General features: G+C 54.0%; 7 protein-coding genes across 7 annotated transcripts; 5 read left to right on the top strand and 2 right to left on the bottom strand.

Moving 5' to 3' along the window:
- Positions 1 to 699: 699 nt before the first annotated feature.
- On the top strand, positions 700 to 2,759 carry CkaCkLH20_13170 (metallopeptidase family M24; the record flags this gene model as incomplete). Its single annotated transcript, XM_038895881.1, has 4 exons — positions 700 to 775; positions 853 to 1,936; positions 2,011 to 2,272; positions 2,334 to 2,759. 4 exons carry the CDS (start codon positions 700 to 702, stop codon positions 2,757 to 2,759), a joined length of 1,848 nt encoding a protein of 615 aa, XP_038738820.1.
- Positions 2,760 to 5,609: 2,850 nt separating this feature from the next.
- CkaCkLH20_13169 (ER-associated proteolytic system protein) lies at positions 5,610 to 6,435 on the top strand (the record flags this gene model as incomplete). Its single annotated transcript, XM_038895880.1, has 2 exons — positions 5,610 to 5,789; positions 5,878 to 6,435. The coding sequence occupies 2 exons, from the start codon at positions 5,610 to 5,612 to the stop codon at positions 6,433 to 6,435; spliced, it is 738 nt and encodes a 245-aa protein (XP_038738819.1).
- Positions 6,436 to 7,226: 791 nt separating this feature from the next.
- Positions 7,227 to 7,968, top strand: CkaCkLH20_13168 (ARD/ARD' family protein; the record flags this gene model as incomplete). The annotated part of the gene is made up of 4 exons (XM_038895879.1): positions 7,227 to 7,256; positions 7,352 to 7,663; positions 7,722 to 7,781; positions 7,837 to 7,968. 4 exons carry the CDS (start codon positions 7,227 to 7,229, stop codon positions 7,966 to 7,968), a joined length of 534 nt encoding a protein of 177 aa, XP_038738818.1.
- An 832-nt stretch (positions 7,969 to 8,800) lies between these two features.
- On the bottom strand, positions 8,801 to 9,847 carry CkaCkLH20_13167 (short chain dehydrogenase reductase; the record flags this gene model as incomplete). Its single annotated transcript, XM_038895878.1, has 1 exon — positions 8,801 to 9,847. One exon carries the CDS (start codon positions 9,845 to 9,847, stop codon positions 8,801 to 8,803), a length of 1,047 nt encoding a protein of 348 aa, XP_038738817.1.
- Positions 9,848 to 10,708: 861 nt separating this feature from the next.
- CkaCkLH20_13166 (uncharacterized protein) lies at positions 10,709 to 12,064 on the top strand (the record flags this gene model as incomplete). Its single annotated transcript, XM_038895877.1, has 4 exons — positions 10,709 to 10,963; positions 11,027 to 11,117; positions 11,175 to 11,555; positions 11,631 to 12,064. 4 exons carry the CDS (start codon positions 10,709 to 10,711, stop codon positions 12,062 to 12,064), a joined length of 1,161 nt encoding a protein of 386 aa, XP_038738816.1.
- A 1,386-nt stretch (positions 12,065 to 13,450) lies between these two features.
- Positions 13,451 to 15,215, top strand: CkaCkLH20_13165 (MBOAT family protein; the record flags this gene model as incomplete). The annotated part of the gene is made up of 3 exons (XM_038895876.1): positions 13,451 to 13,629; positions 13,697 to 14,718; positions 14,788 to 15,215. The coding sequence occupies 3 exons, from the start codon at positions 13,451 to 13,453 to the stop codon at positions 15,213 to 15,215; spliced, it is 1,629 nt and encodes a 542-aa protein (XP_038738815.1).
- An 803-nt stretch (positions 15,216 to 16,018) lies between these two features.
- Positions 16,019 to 19,001, bottom strand: CkaCkLH20_13164 (uncharacterized protein; the record flags this gene model as incomplete). Its single annotated transcript, XM_038895875.1, has 3 exons — positions 16,019 to 16,278; positions 16,332 to 16,756; positions 16,816 to 19,001. 3 exons carry the CDS (start codon positions 18,999 to 19,001, stop codon positions 16,019 to 16,021), a joined length of 2,871 nt encoding a protein of 956 aa, XP_038738814.1.
- Positions 19,002 to 21,072: the final 2,071 nt, after the last annotated feature.

The raw sequence follows: 21,072 nt of genomic DNA, 5'->3' as shown, positions 1-21,072 counted from the left end.
GTTGGAGCAGGAACAGACGGACTGAATCTCTGATGCATCCAACCAAGTTGGTAGTCTGTTGCCGAGAAAAGACGGTGTTTGCGTAGGTGTTTTTAAGCAACCTAGGTAGGTAAAAAGATGTTCATAGGCACGTTGCAGAGCACTATCGAAAATGAAATGCAATTATGCGCATAGAGAGGCCCTTTATTCCCGCCGTAACAAGATATCCAACCTACCTACCTAGGTAGATACTTTAGGTGCCTACCTTATGGAAGATGATTAACAGGTGAGGTACCTAGGTAGCTCCGGTGGGTAATGGAATGTGCCTCAGTTCTTGTGCGGGGCACCCCGCCACCTTCCAAAGTACCTAGAAGCCACAGGTGAGGCACGTAGGTAGGTACGCAGTAATGTAGGTACCGACCCGAGCTGCTGCCCGCCAGGCACCGCATCTACCCGTTCAGTGTCCGTCCACGTCCCAAGTAAGGTAATCGTTCACCCCGCCAAATCCAACTCAAGCCACCGTCGCTTAGTTCTGCTCAACCTCCTCACCTCATGATCTGGAGCAGATTCCGTCCTGTCTCTAGTCTTGTTTGCCGAAACGGTCATTCAATCCCTACAGCAAGTCGCCGGTCACTTTCTATTTTGTCAACTGCATCGCCTCGTGCCACTCTGTTCAGTGGCGCCCGTCGTCAAGTATCACATTCCTCTGCAGTTCTCGATATGGAGCGAGTTGATACGTCTTCCCGCCTTTCGAGGCTCCGCGAGTTGATGAAGGAGCGCAAGGTTGACGTCTACGGTATGCCATGTCTAGCCTACTCTCTACCCGTCAGTGTTTGAGGCGAACCGATGCTGACTTGCTGTTGGCGCCTGCAGTAATTCCCTCGGAGGATTCCCATGCGTCCGAGTACATTGCCGGCTGCGATGCCCGGCGCGAGTTCATCTCTGGCTTTAGTGGTTCTGCTGGCTGCGCTGTGGTCACGCTGGAAAAGGCAGCCTTGGCCACGGATGGACGATACTTCAACCAAGCCGCAAAGCAATTAGATCAGAACTGGCTACTCCTGAAGCAGGGCCTCCAGGATGTGCCCACCTGGCAGGAATGGTCCGCCGAGCAGTCTGCCGGCGGCAAGGTTGTTGGTGTCGATCCCGAGCTTATCACGGCTTCCATCGCTAAGAAGCTTGCCGAGAAGATCAAGAGATCCGGCGGTTCTGACTTGGTAGCCCTTAGCGAGAACCTGGTCGACCTGGTGTGGGCTGGCGATCGTCCGGACAGACCCAAGAACCCCGTTGTTGTTCTGCCGGATCATTTCAATGGGAGGGATGTCAAGTCGAAGCTGAATGATCTGAGGCAGGATTTGGACAAGAAGAAGTCCCATGCCTTCGTCGTATCCATGCTCGACGAGATCGCTTGGCTCTTCAACCTGCGCGGCGATGACATCCCATACAACCCTGTCTTCTTTTCTTACGCCATCATTACCCCCGATTCTGCGACTCTGTATGTTGACGAGTCTAAGCTGGGCGAGTCGACTCGGTCATACCTCTCAAACAGCGACATTGCTGTGAAGCCGTATGAGACCATCTTTGACGCCATCAACGCCTTGCGTTCTTTTGCGGACAAGTCGGACGGCGCCTCTTCTTCCAAGAGATTCATCATTTCTACTAAGGCATCTTGGGCCCTGAAACGTTCCCTTGGCGGCGAGGGCCAGGTTGACGAAGTTCGCAGCCCCATTGGAGACTCCAAGGCTGTGAAGAACAAGACCGAGATGGCGGGCATGAGAGCCTGTCACATTCGGGACGGTGCCGCTTTGATTGAGTATTTTGCCTGGCTGGAAGACCAGCTGGTAGCTAAGAAGGTTGTCCTGGACGAAGTCCAGGCTGCTGACAAGTTGGAGCAAATCCGCGCAAAGCACAAGGATTACGTTGGCCTCTCTTTCGACACTATCTCTTCAACTGGTGCAAAGTGAGTCAATCTCCATCGCTTGTCGTTGTCGTCTGACGGTTCAAGCCCCGAGCTGCTGTTCTAATCTCTCATAGTGCCGCTGTCATTCATTACAAGCCTGAGCGAGGCGCTTGCTCCGTCATCGACCCTAACGCCATCTACCTATGCGACTCTGGTGCGCAGTTCCTTGACGGCACCACGGACACGACAAGAACTCTCCATTTCGGACAACCAACTGAAGCTGAGAAGCTTGCGTACACACTGGTACTGAAGGGCAACATCGCCTTGGACACCGCTATTTTCCCCAAGGGAACGACAGGCTTTGCACTTGATTGCTTAGCCCGCCAACACTTATGGGTATGTCCATGTCACAAGCGAACTTGGTTGGTGGCTATTCTCGCTAACACCATGCCCGCAGAGGGAGGGCCTGGACTACCGCCACGGAACTGGACACGGCGTAGGTTCATACCTTAACGTGCACGAAGGTCCTATCGGGATCGGCACCAGAGTTCAGTTTGCCGAGGTTGCTCTTGCACCGGGCAACGTCGTTTCGATCGAGCCGGGTTTTTACGAGGACGGATCCTACGGTATTCGGATTGAAAACGTTGCAATGGTTACGGAGGTAAAGACGAAGCATTCTTTCGGCGACAAGCCCTACCTAGGATTTGAGCACGTCACCATGGTTCCGTATTGCCAGAACCTTCTCGAGCCCAGCCTCCTGACGGAGGAGGAGAAGAAGTGGCTCAATGCCCATAACGCCGACATCTTCCAAAAGACGAAGGACTTCTTCAAGGATGACGCCCTAACCCTAGCATGGCTGGCGCGGGAGACACAGCCGTTGTGAGGACGTCGACTCTAGAACCGGACGAAGGCAGCAAGAGTGAAAGTTGCCGCAAAAGATAGTCGAAATACAGCGTTGTGAAAAGGCCTGCCCAACGTGGCCTTATTCAGTCGTTCCCTCAGTCCCAGCAGCCGAGGCAAGTCTAAGCCACATCTACGGGCAAGCTGTGATGGCGACGTTAGCAGGTGTGAAATGTGGATACGGAATGAGCCGGTCAGTACGTAAAAGGCGAACATGGCTAGGCCGGAGAGCAAGACCAGCGTATGCGACAGGAAACCGACGAGGAGACCGACGCCAAGACCTTGACAATATTAGCAGGTTAAGTTGTTTTCGTTACAAGATGAGCTGCGCACCAGAAATGCTACCGCTTGACAGCTGTCTCATGGCTTCAGGAGTTAGGCCTCTGTGAAAACAGCTTTGCACACGAGGGGCTGGCGAAGTATTCGGGGTGTGATAGGTGTCGAAGTAGATGGGCGCGCGTTGGCATCGAAGTGAATAGGTGACGCCAACACCAGTGCAGATGGGCAGGACCAGGCGGCGACCAGGAACTCCAGCAGAAAATAGACGGCTCATTGAGAAAGATTGTGCTCGTCTGTTGGGTTGGGGGCTATTGTTGGTGACAAAGCTGAGAGCTGTGGATGTCGGCCAGTCGCTGAAGGTGTTTGCAGGGCCAGTGACGTAGGGTACATCTCTCATGTACCTCAACATCGCTTAGGTAATGGAAGGTTGCCGACTTTCTGGTGGGAATGTACCGAGTACTCAAATCCAATCACAGGAGGGCACGCATCAACCCAACTGCAAGCTGCTTAAACAGTAGAGAGCACCCTCCCTCGAACATTACAATTCCAGGCCTCATTTGGCCCATAAGCTATGCGAAAGAAGCCCTAATAAGTACATTTGCTCGATGCTCACTTCCAATAGGCTTCTGCCAGTTGGATTTCATGCCGACGCCGTCAACGCCGATTACTCCGTGCCAAAATCAAACAATTCGACATCGCCAACCCCTCTAATGCCCTGGGTATCCGCGCAAACGTGAGATGGAAAAGATGAAGAGACCGTGGCGCTGCCGGTCCTCGAGGGCCATGCAAGGCCAGCGAGTGTTCCTCGCACGCAACAAAGAGCGACACTCAGCCCAAGCCTCCCCACACACCGCGGATACGTCTGGCAAGCTGGATGTCTTTTTGCATGATGGTGACTCTTTTTGCATGAATAGCGCACAGGTTGGTGTCTTCGAACAGATGCACGAGGAAGGCTTCGGCGGCCTCTTGGAGGGCTTGAATTGCGTGCGACTGCCAGCGCATGGCTTCGCCTCGGGGTCTCACTGACTCGGCAATCTCGCGAACCTATCATACAGTTAGATACGTGCTGTCTATAAGTGCACAGTAAACCTACCAGGCGAGAGAAAGGGAGTCGACGCATCAAAAGATCAGTGCCACTTTGGTACTTTCGAATCTCTCTCAGAGCCACAGTCCCGGGTCTGTAACGTCTCTTTCCGCGGTTAGGGATCGGATCGCCAGCTGGTGGTGGTAAGTGAACTGGACAAGGTGGAAAGACAGCTTGGTGGCCGGGCCGGGCAAAGCATACGTTGGACGTCACTCTGTCGTGATTTACGACGGCTGGCGTCAGACTGCCTGGCTTTCTTGGGAGGCATATTTCCAGATAGATGATTGACGTGGAGATTTGCGCAGGCACTGAAGCACGTTGCCGTGGCGTCGGAACTGGTAAGGAGCTGGTGGTGAAAAGAGTGTCGAGCAAAAACCGACGTCGTCAGGCAGGGTTGTCCGATAGCAGATTGGAGCTTTGATGGCCAATGGAAAGGGAATACAATGCGAAGGGAAAGCAGTAGGCGAGCGCGTTGTGAGTGTAAAAAAGCGCGACAAGTCTTGTCAAGTTGAAAGATTTGGGCGAGGTGACAGGAAGTTGCAAGTCAGGGAGATAGACAGGTGAAGCCCAGGAGCGTGCGGCAGCAGGTAATCAAGCAATTGCCAGCCCCGCGATTTTTCGCCAGTTTGCGATCAGGGGAAATGCGACAGCGCGTTTTCGCGTGTCTCTCGCGCGAGTCAATTAAGCCAGGCGCGCGGCGGCCAAGGCAGGTGGGGTCTACCAACTTCCATTACTTACCTACCTAGGTACCTTACCTAGGTACCTAGGTACTATATGCATCTAAGTAAGATAGTACATCAAGGTTGGATATCGAGTCAACATACCTTACCTTAGGTACCTAGTAATGGGAGAAAATGAACGGTTAAATGCAAAAAAGCCAGCGGAACTTCAAGCGACGCCGTTAACGGTCACGGCGCTACCTACCTGAGGTACCGACCTACCTACGATGTACAGCATTGTCTTGCCCCGCCCGCACCGTCATCCGCACCCGCACCCATCGTATCTATAGGTAAGTAGGTAATTGGCGACGGAAGGTGTCAGTGACCGTTCTGGGCGCAGAGCTGATGGACGGGTCTCTCAAAGGCCACCTCACGCTACCTTACATTAACTACCTTCACCTTTTACCCACCTCAGCTGGACTTGGACTGCACGTTTGAAAACCGCCAGTTGACGGTATCATACTTCAATCTATTAAATCTATCTGTCCGAGCAACGACCGTCGTCTACCCACTCATCTGGTTCATTCTCCTACCCACACCCACAGGCTCAGCTGTCAGCCTCACCTCTCTCCCAACACACATCGTGTTCGACCGATCGAACCAGACCGATCCGAGTCCCGCTCTGCTCCCTCTGACCGAGCAACATCTTGCGACCGACCCTCGATTCCGGGAAATGCGCACATACTTCATATCTCAAACCTGCCTTCTGTGAAGCACACCACACCACCACACCGGCAAGTCACCGCACAGCATGGATCAGATGATGGGCGACGGGGGTCGCTTCCCTCTGGAGACGTGGTTCTGGGAAATGCCCATCTGCACGAGATGGTGGACGACCGCCACAGTCCTCACAAGTGCTTTAGTGCAGTGCCAAATGGTCACTCCGTTCCAGCTGTTCTACAGCTTCCGCGCAGTCTTTGCCAAGTCACAGGTTAGTCTCGTCCGAACAGCACCCTACTACCCTGGAAAGCCCAATCTCGGAGATACGAGAAGCTAACCACTCGTTGCGTTTCTCGTAGTACTGGCGTTTGCTGACTACCTTCCTCTACTTCGGTCCCTTCTCCCTCGATCTCCTCTTCCACGTCTACTTCCTACAACGCTATGCCCGACTACTCGAAGAATCATCGGGTCGTTCGCCCGCCCACTTCTCCTGGCTGCTCGTCTACGCCATGACAAGCCTGCTGCTCTTGTCACCCCTGGTCTCAATGCCATTCCTAGGACATCCCCTTTCATCCACACTGGTTTACATTTGGTCGCGAAGAAATCCGGACACGAGACTGAGCTTCCTAGGCTTGCTGGTTTTCACTGCCCCTTACCTTCCGTGGGTTCTGATGGCCTTCAGCCTGATCCTGCATGGCTCCATTCCCAAGGATGAAATCATGGGTGTCGTCATTGGCCACATCTGGTACTTCTTCTCTGATGTTTACCCGCCATTGCATAACGGTTCGCGGCCGTTTGATCCCCCCAGCTGGTGGAGACGGCTGTTCGAACGACGGGTAATGGACGAGACTGCGGATGGCATCAACAACGACATTGTTGTTGCCGGGGGACCAGAGCTTGCCCCAGAGGTCCGATGAGACATCACTTCAGCGAAGGAGAACGGTTAGGACGAGGGCATTCGCAGCATTGGCATGGTTCCGGCGTTAGGGTCATCGAGTTGCGAATCTGCACCACTTCTATTCGCGCCACTGTGGTTCCATCCATCCATTACTTAGCACAGCATCCAGTCGTGGGTGGATTCTGGAGCACAAAAGTACGATAGAATTTAGCTTGGAGCACATCGCATATTTCAGTTAGTATAGAACAATCGACCCCCACCCTTGAAAGGGTTATTTTGGCAGCTTGGCATGCTTGTGTGCGTGCGTGTACTTACGTGTGTGTTTGGTTGCCGCCCAACAATCCAACCCTGATCGATATCTGTCATGGATTCATTCCTCACTGCTCGCGAATGCATCGGGAGTTCGCACGGGCCGGCTGCGGACAACCATTATGTATCGGGACCAGGCCCGGGACTTCCATTCGAACCACCTGGCGGTAACCCCACGTGCTGACGACCGAGCCGTTGAAGATTGGACGCCATGGTGCTGCTTGCGGCGCGCACATACCGATTACCCCACCTGCAGAGCCTATTGCGTCATTTCCTGAAAAAGTTCCCGACTGCCTGACCCCAGGTCATCACATTTGTCTCCTCGATTACTGTCGACAAGTCACCACAGCCATGAGCCGTCTCGTCAGGAGTTAAGTATGAGCGCATTTCTACCCCTGAGATGTTTTTGAAGCTAATCATTATAATTATCGCTGCAGACAATTTCAAGCTCTCTCCGTTTTCAGCTTGCACTGCGAGCCATCAAAAAAATACCCCGCCAAGATGAAAGCCTACTGGTACGATAATCTCGATGTAAGTAGCCGTTAGAGCAGACCCTTCCCGCTGCTGCTAGAGTTATCCTATCCGACCCGAAGAAACACGTTCGCTAACCACAAACTGTGTTGAAGGGCGACCAGCGCCTAGCTCACGACTCAGGCAAGGAGGTCACGGTTGACCAGCTGGAAAAGCTCGGCGTCTACTACCATCAGATCCCCAACCTCGACGGTGTCAATAAGCTCGCCTCCAAACGCGGATATAAGAATAGGGACGAGATCATCGTCTCCCCAGAGACGATGGGCGACGTGTATGAAGAAAAGGTTAAGTCGTTCTTCCACGAACATCTGCACGAGGACGAGGAGATCCGCTACGTTCGCGACGGGCATGGGTACTTCGACGTGAGGAGCGCAGGTGATGAATGGGTTCGCATTTGCGTGGAGAAGGTACGATGAATGTGTGGAACAACGGCGATGTGGCGCGTCCACGGCTGATCATCGACAGGACGATCTCATCATCCTTCCCGCTGGCATCTACCATCGTTTCACCACCGACGAGTCCAACGTAAGTGCCTTGGAGGCTTGTGCATCGACGAAAGTATCGCTGATTAACTACATAGTACATCAAGGCTATGAGACTTTTCAAGGAAGAACCCAAGTGGACGCCCTTGAATAGGACTGAGGATCTCGACGTGAACCCTTACAGGAAAGATTACGTTCAGCAGTACCTAGATAGTGGGTCTTCTGCGTAAGGGGCCAAAATTAGAGAAGGTCCAGCGGGTTCAGGTCGGTCGGCATCAGATAAGTAGGTATGCCACGATGAAGGGCCTACACAACTTATGTCCAAGTACGGCGCGTTCTGGCCGGACGAGCCCATGCCATATCTGTTACGAGGATGTCTGACATCTTAATGTAGAACGCTCACTCGCATGCTCTGGCTACCTATCATCTAGACAGCTTGGTCGGCAACCATGATGTTGTTGTTGGCCCGCTATGGACGGCGTTCTTCTATGGAGCTGAAGTTGGTGTACAGCCCTTGCCCTGACATGTTCCTTGTACTCGTCATAATAATAGCAGCAGTCTGCTGTTGCTTGCATAACTCTGTTCCATCGAGACCTAGCAAGGAGTCAAGTCCTATTACTACTATGTAAAAACGGTGAGAACATAATCGCGTAAACTGCTAGAGCCCCACCAGAGCATACGGCGACAGTATACACGTATCGTAGCAGCAACAGTAAAGAGAGCCAACTGCTTGCCTCGCAAGAGAGTATCTCATGCCCCGAGCCGCCCAGCTTGTTGTCAATATGCGCCGCAGTTGACGTGGTAGTGTGTGAACATGTGCTGAGGACGCAGCGCGATTGCTTCTGCGGGGTCCAACAGCAAAGGATCTGGTGACCTCGCTGGGATTTCAGAGCGAAGACGTTGAACCATGTGAGCATCCTGCCAGTGCCATTGCAGGAAAACATGCCTCTGAAAGATGGGTTGATTTTGCACCGGCGGCCTTACATTCCCTGATGGACTGCTTGGCACATTCACGCACTACAAAACGTCACTGCGATAACGTGACTGGACTTTTCGACGTTCTCATGTCGTAACTTGACTTTGTGTGTCCTGGGAGTCAACCATGCTCTCATCCTGATCAGGCCTGCTATCCTTCCCTTCACCATCGACACCAGCCTCGGGAGAAATGGGGAAATTCAAGTGCTTCCAATCCTCAAGCTCTTCGGTCACGGATCGTAGTCTGTCACGGATACTCTCAATGGCGTAACTCCCAAGAAGCAACCTCAGTGGAGGGTATGAGCAGTGGGCCAACTGCCAAACAAGTTCAGCACACTTGACGGCGCTCGTCGGCTGCCGATCCCCGAGCCATTGGACCATTCGTTTGGCGTGGAGAGCCGGCGATGTTGCTTGAGCGTAGGCTTCGCTCGCTGGTTTGATGAGGAAGTGACCCCATGTTGGCAAAGGTGCCGCCGTTGTGTCCGGCTCATCTCTCCGCACGAATCCTGGTTCGACCAGGGTTGCTTTGACGTTGAAGGAATCTATCTCATACAGCATGGCCTCTATAAGACCCTCGACGGCGTACTTGGTGGCACAGTACGGACCTAGGCCAGGCACACCAAGCGCGCCGGATGTAGAGCTGAAAATAAGATAACGGCCGGCGCTTTGTTGGCGAAAGTAGGGCAAACTGGCCTGGATGATGTTGAGGGTGCCCATGAAGTTTGTCTCGAATTGGTTGCGAATTTCGTGCTCGTCCTGGTCTTCGCAAGCACCAATCACACCGTAGCCTGAACAGTTGGCGATAACATCAACTCGCTGAAAATGGTTCAGGGTGCGGTCTATCACGCGCGCAACCGAGTCTCTGGCTCGCACGTCACATAAGAGTCCCAGGCAGCTGTCGTTATCTTGCGCAGCCATATCTTCAGGACTCGTCTCGAAGACTCGGCCAACCGAGGTAACCAAATCCCCATGGGACAAGGCGGATTTCACAAGGGACCTGCCCATGTGTCCAGTCCCACCGAAGATCTGCAAGGGGTCAAAGTTGAAGATGAGGTTCTGATCGATGGGCAGCACTTCTGACTTACCACCCATACCAGCTGCTTCCTCGCTCCATCGCTTTGGGGCGGATCGCAGCTTGCTGGAAGCTGCAATTTCGATCTGGCTGCTCCCTCAGCTGCTGATTGTGCAGCGCTGTGTTCACTTGATACGTCCATCACGAAAGAAGAAGGGCGGGCTTTTAAGCGTCTCTCACGTGGAGGTTTCTGTGATAGAATTCCTGGGGTAGATTAAACTGTGGCAAGTCCTTGGTAGTCGGTAAGGAGAGAAACACTCAGCTAATTCATTTATCGGGGTCAAACCACCTACCTTACTTAGGTACTTTAGGTATGTACCTAAGCAACTAAGGTAACCTATGTACTAGCCCGGTCTGCGGGACCCCTTGCTTGAGGAGCTGACGCACTCCAGTGTTCCAAGCCCGGGTAAGGTACTGCCCGCCCTGGGCGCTGCACCACCGAGACCTCTAGAGGTGCGATACCGTGCACTATACTAGGTACCTAGGTAAGGTAGGTAGGTATCTACCGAAGGTACCTTATGGTAATTTGTGGCACAAAAATCTACGACCCTTGATAGGTGCACGCGTATTCCCCTGCGTTCCCGTCCCGTCCGCCTTCGCTCGCGATTATCTACGTGCCCCCTTTACTCCGTTTCCTTCGAACCTTCGTCCCAACCAACAGCCAGATCTCGCTCTTCTATTGCCAATCGTCGTGAACGAGGACCGGCCCGCCGACGACTTCAACTGCTTGAATTTTCTTCCATCCCATCCCTTGGCCTTGACCGATCCACGCGCCTGAGCCGTCGTCTCAATCAGCCTTTCGAACTAAACCGGCGCAATCGTCTTCTCCGAAGCCACAGTCATTAAGCTTGCGCCAGTGTCGTTGAAGCCAACTTGCATCCTCGAGCAGAAGTTCGGTCCCGACACCTCGTTCAATATCGACCATGTCGGACAAGAAGAACGAGGACTATGAACTCCGCAAGAACGACTCGTTCGGCGGAGAGAAAGATGGCTTCCTTTCCCAGCGCCCACCTCCGAGGCCAAGGTCCAACTTGGCCTCGCCTTTGAGCAAGATCGACAACAGCCCTGGTGTTTCCATTCTGGCGTACTGTTTTTCCTCCATCAGCATGACCGTCGTCAATAAGTACGTCGTCTCCGGCCAGTTCTGGAACTTGAACTTCTTCTACCTAGCCATTCAGGTATGCCAGTTGTTTGCTTCGCCCTTTTGATTGATGGAACCTCTGTAATTGACATTGGTCTAGTCAATCGTCTGTATCCTCACCATCCTCGTGTGTAAGAACCTTGGAATGATCACGAACTTGGCCCCCTTCGATACGAACAAAGCGAAGAAGTGTTGGTTTAAACCCTCATGACAAGGTCATAACGCTGCACCTGCTGACTTCCGCACAGGGTTTCCCATTGCGATTCTCCTCGTTGGCATGATTTACACGGGTACCAAGGCCCTTCAATTTCTCTCTGTACCAGTCTACACTATCTTCAAGAATCTCACGATCATCGTCATTGCATACGGCGAGGTCTTGTGGTTTGGCGGCAGCGTCACCCCTCTCTCCCTCCTGTCGTTTGGTTTGATGGTTCTCAGTTCCGTTGTTGCCGCGTGGGCTGATGTCCAGCACGCTTTGGGTGGTGGCTCGCATACTGCTGAGGCTTCGGCTGCCGTCTCAACCCTCAACGCTGGATATGCCTGGATGGGAATGAACGTCTGCTGCACCGCGGCCTACGTCCTAGGCATGCGCAAAGTTATCAAGAAGATGAACTTCAAGGATTGGGACAGTAAGTGGCTACGAGCAAGCTTGCGGATGATTTATTTGCATTATGAACGGTACCGCTGACAAGAAACTTACGCAGCTATGTTCTACAATAATCTGTTGACTATCCCAGTCCTCATCGTCTGCACGCTCTTGACCGAGGACTGGTCTTCAGCCAACGTCGCCAAGAATTTTCCCACTGAGTCGCGCAACAGCCTCTTTATTGGCATGATCTACTCCGGTCTCTGCGCTATCTTCATCTCATACTGTTCGGCTTGGTGTATTCGCGTGACGTCCTCGACGACGTACTCGGTCGTCGGCGCGCTGAACAAGCTTCCTATCGCCATCAGTGGGCTAGTCTTCTTTGACGCACCGGTCACTTTTGGCAGCGTGTCTGCCATCATCATCGGATTTGTCAGTGGTATCGTCTACGCTTGGGCGAGAATCCGACAGACGGAAGCTTCCAAGATGTCTCTGCCGACAACACAACCCATGAGTGCTAGCTCTCAGAGCAACAAGGACGCCAACTCATAAGGGAGATGACAATACCGTGGAATAAAAAAGTCTAGCATGCTAGCTTGTCGTTGATTTGGGACACTAGTGGCAAGTGAATCGCAGAGCACTTTGTAAGACCCTTTTTCAAAACTTGACCTAGCACGTGCTCGAGCTCACAGGGCTGGTACGTGTCTTGTTGCTATACTGTTCAGAAATAGACCTTCATGAGGAAGAGGGAGAGGTGTGGCGCGGCATGAAGTGGACACGGGCGGCGGGCGTTGGAACCTCACACGGTATGTCATTTATTTCGTGTAGATGCAGGGCAGCCATGCTTTTAATGTCATGACAATAACGCATGCTGTTGGGTTCAACAAGATGAGGCGGTGAGAACACGTGTGGGTGGTTGAGTCTTGGGTCTCGTTGCCTGTGACAATATATTATTATGTAAGCCTACAGTACTTTGCTAGTGCCTCGCCTTCCGCCTCACCTTCAATGCTGTAAGGTGACGTAGGTAGTCTGGTAAGGTTGGCCCCAAGCATGTGCATCACCAAACATATTGAAAGCGAACCAGATCCAATTCAGAGTTAAAGCACCATTATCCGTCAACGGCTAGGGCTGAATTTGTCATTTATTGCTTGTTTGCGAGACACGTGGGGCGTGGTTTGGAAACCCAGTGGGTGGTTGTTTCTTTGGACAGAGAGCTAGATGCATATGTATTTGTTCTATAAAGGAACCTTGATATTGAGTATGTAGCAAATACCTTAGGTCGTCAGTTTATCCCTACCTAAGGTACCGTACAGCGGGAACCCCACGGAAAAAAAAAAACAATCACACTGCCCTACTCAACTCGAATCCGATTCCGTCCCATCACACGTGCGCCTGCCCCATCCTCCCAACTCGCTCTGGACGTCGGCAATTTCCTGTCAGGTTGGGACGACCCGCCGTCACCTTAGCTCTCCTCGAAATTCATCCCAGCTTTTCGCAGCTGTTACGCAGTACCGTCCCGAATCGCCGCCACATGATCCAATCCCAAGACCGGCCGCTTTCGCCCTCACCACGATATTTACAGGAGACGCGTCCTCGACGATCAGGCGACGTCGTACCTGTCTTCTTTTCCCTGTCGTGCCCATTCGTCGCGTATTAGGAGCGAGAAATGGACTGAGCACCAGTCGATCACAGTCGTCGCACATCGCCCATACTCTTACTTGCCTCATTGTTGCTTGTAAAAATCGAGCTCGTCGCTCGCATACAACATGTTGCCCTTTATCAACAAGCGTAGGCAGCCCAGCCCCTTCCACCACTTAGCTTGCTCCATCTCTTGCTCTGCCATCGACACACTTCTTTTGCTAACCACCTGCAATCAAACAGCGTTCGAACTGCTCTCCTCGCGCCTCGGCGCATCTCCAGACGAACGTCAGTACCCCCATGCTGCCTATAATCGAACGACGCCATGGCACAGTCCGCGCTGGGAGCAGCATGTCCACTGACGTCCGCGTTCACGCAGTCAAGCTCGTCCTGTCGTTTCTTATATCATACCCCCTGGCCGGTCTGCTCAAGAGAGTCCCAGATAGCAGGCCAAACCTGAAGAACCTATTCATAATATGGTATGCGTCTCGTTGCTCTGGCGCAGCGCGGTCGTCCAGATCATTTTCGCTGACTGCGACGACTTAGTACCTCTGCCTTCTACCTAGTCGGACTCTTCGACCTATGGGGCGGCGTGCGCACTCTCGCCATCAGCTCGGTCGGCGTCTACTGCATCGCCAAGTATTTGCGCACCAGTCCCTTCATGCCATGGATCGGATTTGCCTTTGTCATGGGCCACATGTCGATAAGCCATATTGCCCGTCAAATCGCCGATAGCCCTTCGTCCGTTGACATCACTGGTGCGCAGATGGTTCTGCTCATGAAGCTCAGCGCTTTCTGCTGGAACGTAGCTGATGGTACGCTCCCTGAGGATCAGCTGTCTGAGTTTCAAAAGGAAAGGAGACTTGTGGAAATTCCTGGCATCTTAGACTATGCTGGATATGTTCTCTTCTTCCCCGGACTCTTGGCCGGCCCTGCTTTTGACTATGCCGACTACCGCAAGTGGATAGACACTACCATGTTCGACCTTCCCGCCCAGGTCGATCCCTCCAAGAAGCCTCCTGTGCGCAAGAAGAGAAAGATTCCTCGCAGTGGCACCCCTGCCGCCTGGAAAGCTGCCAGTGGCCTGGGGTGGATTGGTCTTTTCATGTTTCTTGGAAGCTACTACCCCATCGGCTACTTGACGGGCCCTTCCTACATGGAACACGGCTTTTTACGCAGAGTGTGGCTTCTTCACATGACAGGATTCACGGCACGTCTCAAGTATTACGGCGTTTGGTCTTTGACCGAGGGCGCCTGCATTCTGGCCGGCTTGGGGTACAACGGCGTTGATCCCATCACCGGCAAGGTGTCGTGGAATAGGCTGCAGAATATCAACCCATGGGGAGTCGAAACGGCTCAAAATACCCGTGCCTACCTTGGCAACTGGAACATAAATACCAACAATTGGCTGAGAAATTATGTCTACCTTCGGGTCACGCCCATCGGAAAGAAGCCTGGCTTCCGCGCAAGTCTCATCACCTTTGGCACCAGCGCCTTGTGGCACGGATTCTACCCTGGCTACTATCTCAGCTTCATTCTCGCCAGCTTCGTCCAAACCGTGGCAAAGAGTACGTTTGCAAAGAGAAGAAAAGGAACCAGAAGATTCTCACAACAACATACCAACTAACGCATCGCAGATTATCGTCGGTACTTCCGTGCGTTCTTCCTCGACGCCAGTGGCTCACCCACCTCGAACAAGGTCTACTACGACTTGCTGTCGTTCGTGGTCACCCAGTTCGGCATGTCCTTCGTTGTGGCCCCTTTTCTCGTCTTGGACCTGTCTGGCTCGATTCTCGTGTGGGGCCGCGTCTACTTCTACACCATTGTGGGAACCGCACTTTCCATAGCATTCTTTGCTTCTCCAGCCAAGCAAATGTTGAGGAAGCGGCTGGAAGAGCGCCAAGGCAAGACTGGTGCCAGGCTCACGCGTTCTATAAGCCAAGACAGCCTCTCGGGCCGTGAACCCGTACTGGGTGTTTCGGCGGATCCCCAGCGCGAGATCGACGAGGCTATGGAGGAGATCAAGGCTGAAGTGGAGGCCAGACAAAAGAAGAAGACTACATGACGTCTTCCGGGCTCCTGAGCATCCTCCGTCATATCTACCTACATGAACGAACCCCTTTTCCCTGACCCCGCCGAACCCATGATCAAATCATCACGTGTGTCCCCCACCCCAGGACGGCTTACCACCTTTACTGTCAGACTCGGGTATACAATTCAAGGCTTTCGGTACTGAGCGATGTGATGAGTATGACGAAAGCATGTTGTTGGAGATGGCCCATTCGGGCGCTAGTCATTAGACATTGCGTGCTATGTAGCTCTAGAAATAAGCCATTAGATATCGATATGTCTATATCCCGAGAAAAATAGAGGCATAACCCGGGATCGATCGGTTCGAATTCGCGCAATACCAGTCCCGACTTTTTGACTCCCGAGTGTGGCCCGGAAGGGTATCGTCAATCAGTCCTCGCCGCCCAACAGAAACAGAGATCTAACGTGTCGTCAAAGGCCCGCGGGAGCTAGCCACAGATATATGAATACAATACTTTATACAAGAATGGATGGGAGCACTAGCAGCGTCCCCACCAGCCAGGAGGCAAAAAACAAGAAGGAGAGACGAAGACTGTCCTGCGAGCCACCGGACGGCGTAGCGAGGAAAGGCCACTCGTGTGACCCGCAAGAAAACGTCGTGAGTGTCATACAATCGTAAATTGGGCCGTCGCAGGGCACATAAAGCCAGTTCGTGAATCTAAAGCGCTGTTGTATGGGAGAAAGTAATCGGAAATTTCGGTGTGCTGAGTGTTTGCTGTCAGAGAACCCCAGGTTGAAGTTCGGGCTGAAAGCCAATGTTCATTCAGGGAACACCGCTCATGAGATCTGCCCCCATCCCTGCTTTACACCGACGACAACCAGGGCGGCGATAGCTCCGACGACGACTAGGCCGATGACGGACATGTAGCGATTTAGCGCGCGCCACCAACGGGCGCTCTGGAACAGTGTCTCGTCAATCGCTGCCACGCGGCGTGGCAGGTCTCTCTCTTCGTCAAGGAGGCTCGATCGGTGGTCGCGCTCTTCCATCTCGGCGTGCGGATCAGGTGGTAGAGGCAGAAAGGCAGCGATCATCCATGCTGTGTCATGTTAGCAGCCGCAACATACAAGCTTGGTGGCGGGGTTGTCTGACCGAAGGGCAGAATGAAGCCGGCAGCAAAAAGAGCGACCTGCATATTACGTTTGCCGAGAAGGCTGTTTTCTGCGGACCATGTCACGGAAGGAGGCTCCCAGATACTATAACGGCCAGCTCTTTGGTCGCGGCGCAAATGTGGCGACCAGATGCTCGATGTCTTCTTCCGTAGGCCGGGCCGCAGGTGGTTGTCCATTGCCACCTGGTTGATTTCCATGGAGGCGGAGTCCGACGTTGGTCCAGGGCCTAGGGGGTTGACTTCCCTCGGCCGCCGGCGTTGGCTGTAGATGCCGAGAGGAAGATGTTCGGCGCTCGGCGAGCGGCTGTTGTTGTACGAGCTAGGTGGACGGCTGTCGTTGGGATCAGTCATGATCGAGCCGGAAGAGCTGGCCAGGAATCTTCTTTCGCCGCTCCCGTAGTAAAACCTAGACGGGCTGTGTTAGTAAAAGCCGCGGTACCCAAAGGTTCCCTACAAGTGACTTACTTGGCCCAAGTCGGGAGCGATGCCGAGTTGAAGCTGTTCGCCCGCGAGCTGCCGGAAGAATGCAAATTACGGTCCGACGACGTATTGGAGAAGAAACTCGAAAGGCGGGTCCGCGAGGGGCGTTGGTTGAGTTGGTGAAGCTCGGTTAGCCCATCACCATGCTCATCTTGGTCGCTGACCAGACGAAGAGTACCTCCGCGACTATGAGTGGGTTGAGGGCGCTCAAGAGAGTCCGTGAAAGATCGCGAGTGGGAGAGCGACCGTTCTTCGTTACCGGCAAGCGACGAGGAGATGCTGAGCATCTGCCGGCTGTGACTGCTTAGAGGCTGGCTGCCGCGTCTTGCCGGGACGGACCAGGGAGAGACGGAGCGCGACGGCGGCTCGCTTCCGCCCTCACTCTCCGACATGACCGTGGACAGTTGGGAGCTCCATTGATGCGGGTGAGCTTGCATGTGGGATACGACGGGTGCGGTGACGGTTGGCTCAGCAGTTGCCTCCGGCTGCCGTCCGGATGAGCCAGCCAGAGCACGCGTTCGATAAAAGGCGACAGGGGCAGCAATGATATTCTGGGCAGCTTCGATGCTCTTAGTGCTGGATATCGATTTAATCGAGGCGACGCGTCGGAGAGAGTCTCTGGACCGGGACTTGTAATATCCAAATCTCCCAACCGACTTCTTCTTGGCCTTCTGTGGCTTCAACGGTGCCACCAACAGACTTTCTTGCGAGTACTCGGAGCGAACGCGACGAGCGGTAGTAACGGAGGAAGGCGCGGGAGAAGACTCGCCGTACAGGACGTAGTTTTGGTTGCTGCCTGTGCTGCTGTCTGCTGTTTTTGGGGGGCTGCGCTCAGCCGAGGACGTCTCTGGGGGGGATGATCGACCGAGAATGTCGTAGTTGGAGTGGCTCGACGCGGGCGGCGGCAAGGAGCTGTCTCTCTCAGGGATGGGGGGAGGAGAACTGGAACTGTAAATCTTGTAGTTGGAGGTTTCGGAAGATATTGACGGCGGCGGTAGCACGCTCTCTGTGTCGGCCCGAGGGGGGGAGCTGGAACTGTAGATTTTGTAATTTGTCTTGTCTGATGAGGTAGATGCAGTGACAGACGATTGAAAGGACGTCTTGGGCTGCAGGTCACGGGGTCCCGAGGAGGAAGATGGGTCTGCGGCTGGCGCCTCGGGCAGCGGCGCGAGTCGAGAATCAGACGGGGACGACGGATGTGATGGGGTTGGGTCGGGTTCAGGGTCAAGGAGAGAGGCCTTTCCCTTTTGCTTGAGATCGGGAGTATTGGGAACCTTGCGTAGGCCACCGACCATGCGATAATTCCAGGGGGACGAATTGGAGGCGGCGGTGTTGGTAATATGATCGGCAGGTAATTGCGTGGTCGAGGATGCCGGGGTTAGCGTAGCTGAAAAGCTTCGGTCCGGAGTCACGGTAGAGCTGGGACGGTTTTCGCTGAAGTGGGAGTCGTCCGTGGAAAAGCGCTCTTGCGAGGGCGTGGTGGAGAGGGACAGAGTAGGCGCCCTGGAGGAGCCCTGGCCAGCGGATTGTCTGTTCTGCTGTCCTTTAAGGGGCAGAAGAGAAAAGGTCTTGCCGTCCGCGTTGATGGTGATGAGATTGCGGCGGCGAGACAAGGGGCGCTTCGCGGAAGGTGTGACAGGTTCATCGTCTTCTTGGTATTGGGAAGACTGGGATCGCGCATTAACGCGGGAATTATCAGTCTGATGGGGTGGAGTGGTTGGGACAGGGGTAGAGGGGGAAGACGGGCCTCCGGTCGATGAGTCGGATCGCAGTTTCGAGCCTGAAACACCACGGTCCTTGGCAGCAACCAATGGGAACGTCGACGAGGCTGATGACAGCGCCGACGTTAGGGTACTAGAGGAATAGGAGCGTCGATGAGAGTAGCGATCGCTGGCGCGGCTGGCTGAGGCGGACCGGTCGTCGGCCCTCGAAGAACTAGCGTGAGCCCCAAGTTCGGATGGGTTGGGTGAGAGAAGAGCGGTGGTGGATGTGGGAGTGCGTGATGAGGCGGCCGAGGCGGTCGAATCTCGGTTCTTGTGACTCGGCCGAGGAGGGCTGTATGGCACAACGCGAATGGCGAGGGAGTTGGACTGTGACTTGGAGCGCTCGTGTAGCGGCCTCCGTTGGGACCGGGAGGGGCTCCCCCGTGAGGGGCTCCCGGACCCGGACATGTTCAGCCAGACGATGCGGGGACGCGGGGATTCCGGAGGCGAGGCGACTACCGGTCGAGTGTGGCGGCGGTTTCTCGTGTCGAGTCAGGTTGAATCGGCTTCTGCGGGGGCTCCGGGCCATGGAGTGCCGGACGGAGGTGGCCAAGGCCGAAAACAAAAGCGGCGAGAAGCTGCACGGGCACGGGGTGGCTGACTCGCCGGGAGCAGCTCGGGACCGGATCTTGTTGGCGGTAGGCGCCGGGCCGGTCTGTGCTCTACCGGGCTGACTTAGGCCTCATACGGTACAGGATCACGTTGACTGCGCTGTCGATGTCGTGGCAGAGGGTTTGTCCGAGTAGATGCAGCTCGTGGCAATCTGCAAGGGTTTGGGCCAGATTCGGGGTCGGGGTTGGTCAAGTTGGGCGGGAGCCGGGTTCGAGACAAATGGTGAGAATATTTTTGTCGTTATCTGTATCCAAAGAGAATGGGTTGGCTGAAACGTGGGCTTCCAACGGACGAGGATAGGTGTTTGATTAAGGCGTGGTCGTGATCGGACGGGTAATGCGATGAGCGCAAAGGAGTGAGCGTAATGGCAATTATGCCGTGAGTCTTTGCGAGTGTGTTGTGGTTTCTGGATCGATGGCGGCAAGACGGGAGCCGACTGAGAGAGTGAGAGACTGAGGTGAGCCGAGGCGTCCAATACTAAAATCGATATATAGATCGTTGCCGCATAGATTGGAAAATGAGAGTAGGAATATTATTACAGACAAATCGGCCTGGGTCAAACAAAGCAGTAAAAACCAGACAAGAAACAAAGAAAGAAAAGAAAAGAAAAGGGCCGTCGAGTGAGGCAGCTCTGTAAGGGACAGGCAAAAGCCGGAAGGGAAGAGAGAGGGAAGGGAAGGGGAGAAAAATCAGAAGAGAAAAGGGCGAAAGATGGATGCGGGCAGGGAGTGGTAGGTAAATGGAGACGAGAGACCAGCACACACACACACACAACTTCAGCATGTAGCAGTTCTGTGATTCGTACGTACCTTTTGACGTTCAGGTACCTCGCAGTGGGCGAAGTGATGAGAGCAGGCCCGCAAAGAACTTGGAAGCGAACCAGGAAGCGAGAGAGCAAGCAGGGGGGGGATAACGTCTCCTCCGTCTTCAAGGAGACCCGGGTATGTATCCGTATTCTTGGTAATAGTGCTGTAGCCGGTGCTGGATTGAGGTTTTTGTTCTTGATGTTGGTCTCCCTCTCCCTCTTCTTCTTCTTCTTCTTCCTCTTCCGTGTGTGCGTGCCTGATGAGGTCTCTGATTGATGGACTGATTTAATCGATTTTCATCAACGACTGGAGGCCAATACCAATACGGAGACGACTCCTGGCCGTGGCCGTGGGCGTATGCAGGTCCGACTCCTGACAGGACGAGGCCACCACTGCCACTCACTGCATTGCATCAGTGCCCAAAATCCAGGTACCGTCACGTCGCGGGTAGGTAGGTATGCTTCGTACCTATCCAAAGGAAAAGTCAAGGTTCTGTTGTGGAAAAGGCGGTCGAGAAGCAGTCCAAGCCAGGGTTGAGGATGATGAAGAAATCTAACTGGCCTAGCAATTCCGACACTCCCTATCTCTGCTTCCTAGGCCTGCAAGAGCCAGACCGGGGTTGCAGACGACAAGGGGCCTGGCGAACCAGACCAGATCCAAACCTGGCGCCAGACACCCAGGCTCAGGCTAGCGAGTCGAAAAGACGACCAAACCGACAACGACGGCAGGACAGAAGCAACGCAATTGCCAATCAGCAATGCGCGGGGGGCGGTGCGATGAGGCGCGGCGATGCGATGCTTCTCTGTTGCAGATGCAGCGGCCGGGGTGGGCGGGCGATACCGTGCTTGCTAGTGGTGTACCATGTATGTATGGTACCAGTACCAGTGGTAATGAGCCGACCGGAAACCAGATCAAACACTGTCTGGTATGATAGGTACGGATACGTCGATTCGATTCGAGACTAGTCGTCGAAGACGGAGAAGAATAAGGGGTGTTGACTCGAATGGTGTCCACGTATAAGGTACTATCCAACCGTTGAAGCGGGATAGTATGAGGCGAGG

Source organism: Colletotrichum karsti, assembly GCF_011947395.1.
Source record: "Colletotrichum karsti strain CkLH20 chromosome Unknown Scaffold75, whole genome shotgun sequence".
Taxonomy (NCBI): domain Eukaryota; kingdom Fungi; phylum Ascomycota; class Sordariomycetes; order Glomerellales; family Glomerellaceae; genus Colletotrichum; species Colletotrichum karsti.
Note: the sequence above shows the minus strand (reverse complement) of the source record. Positions and strands in the feature narration are given on the sequence as shown.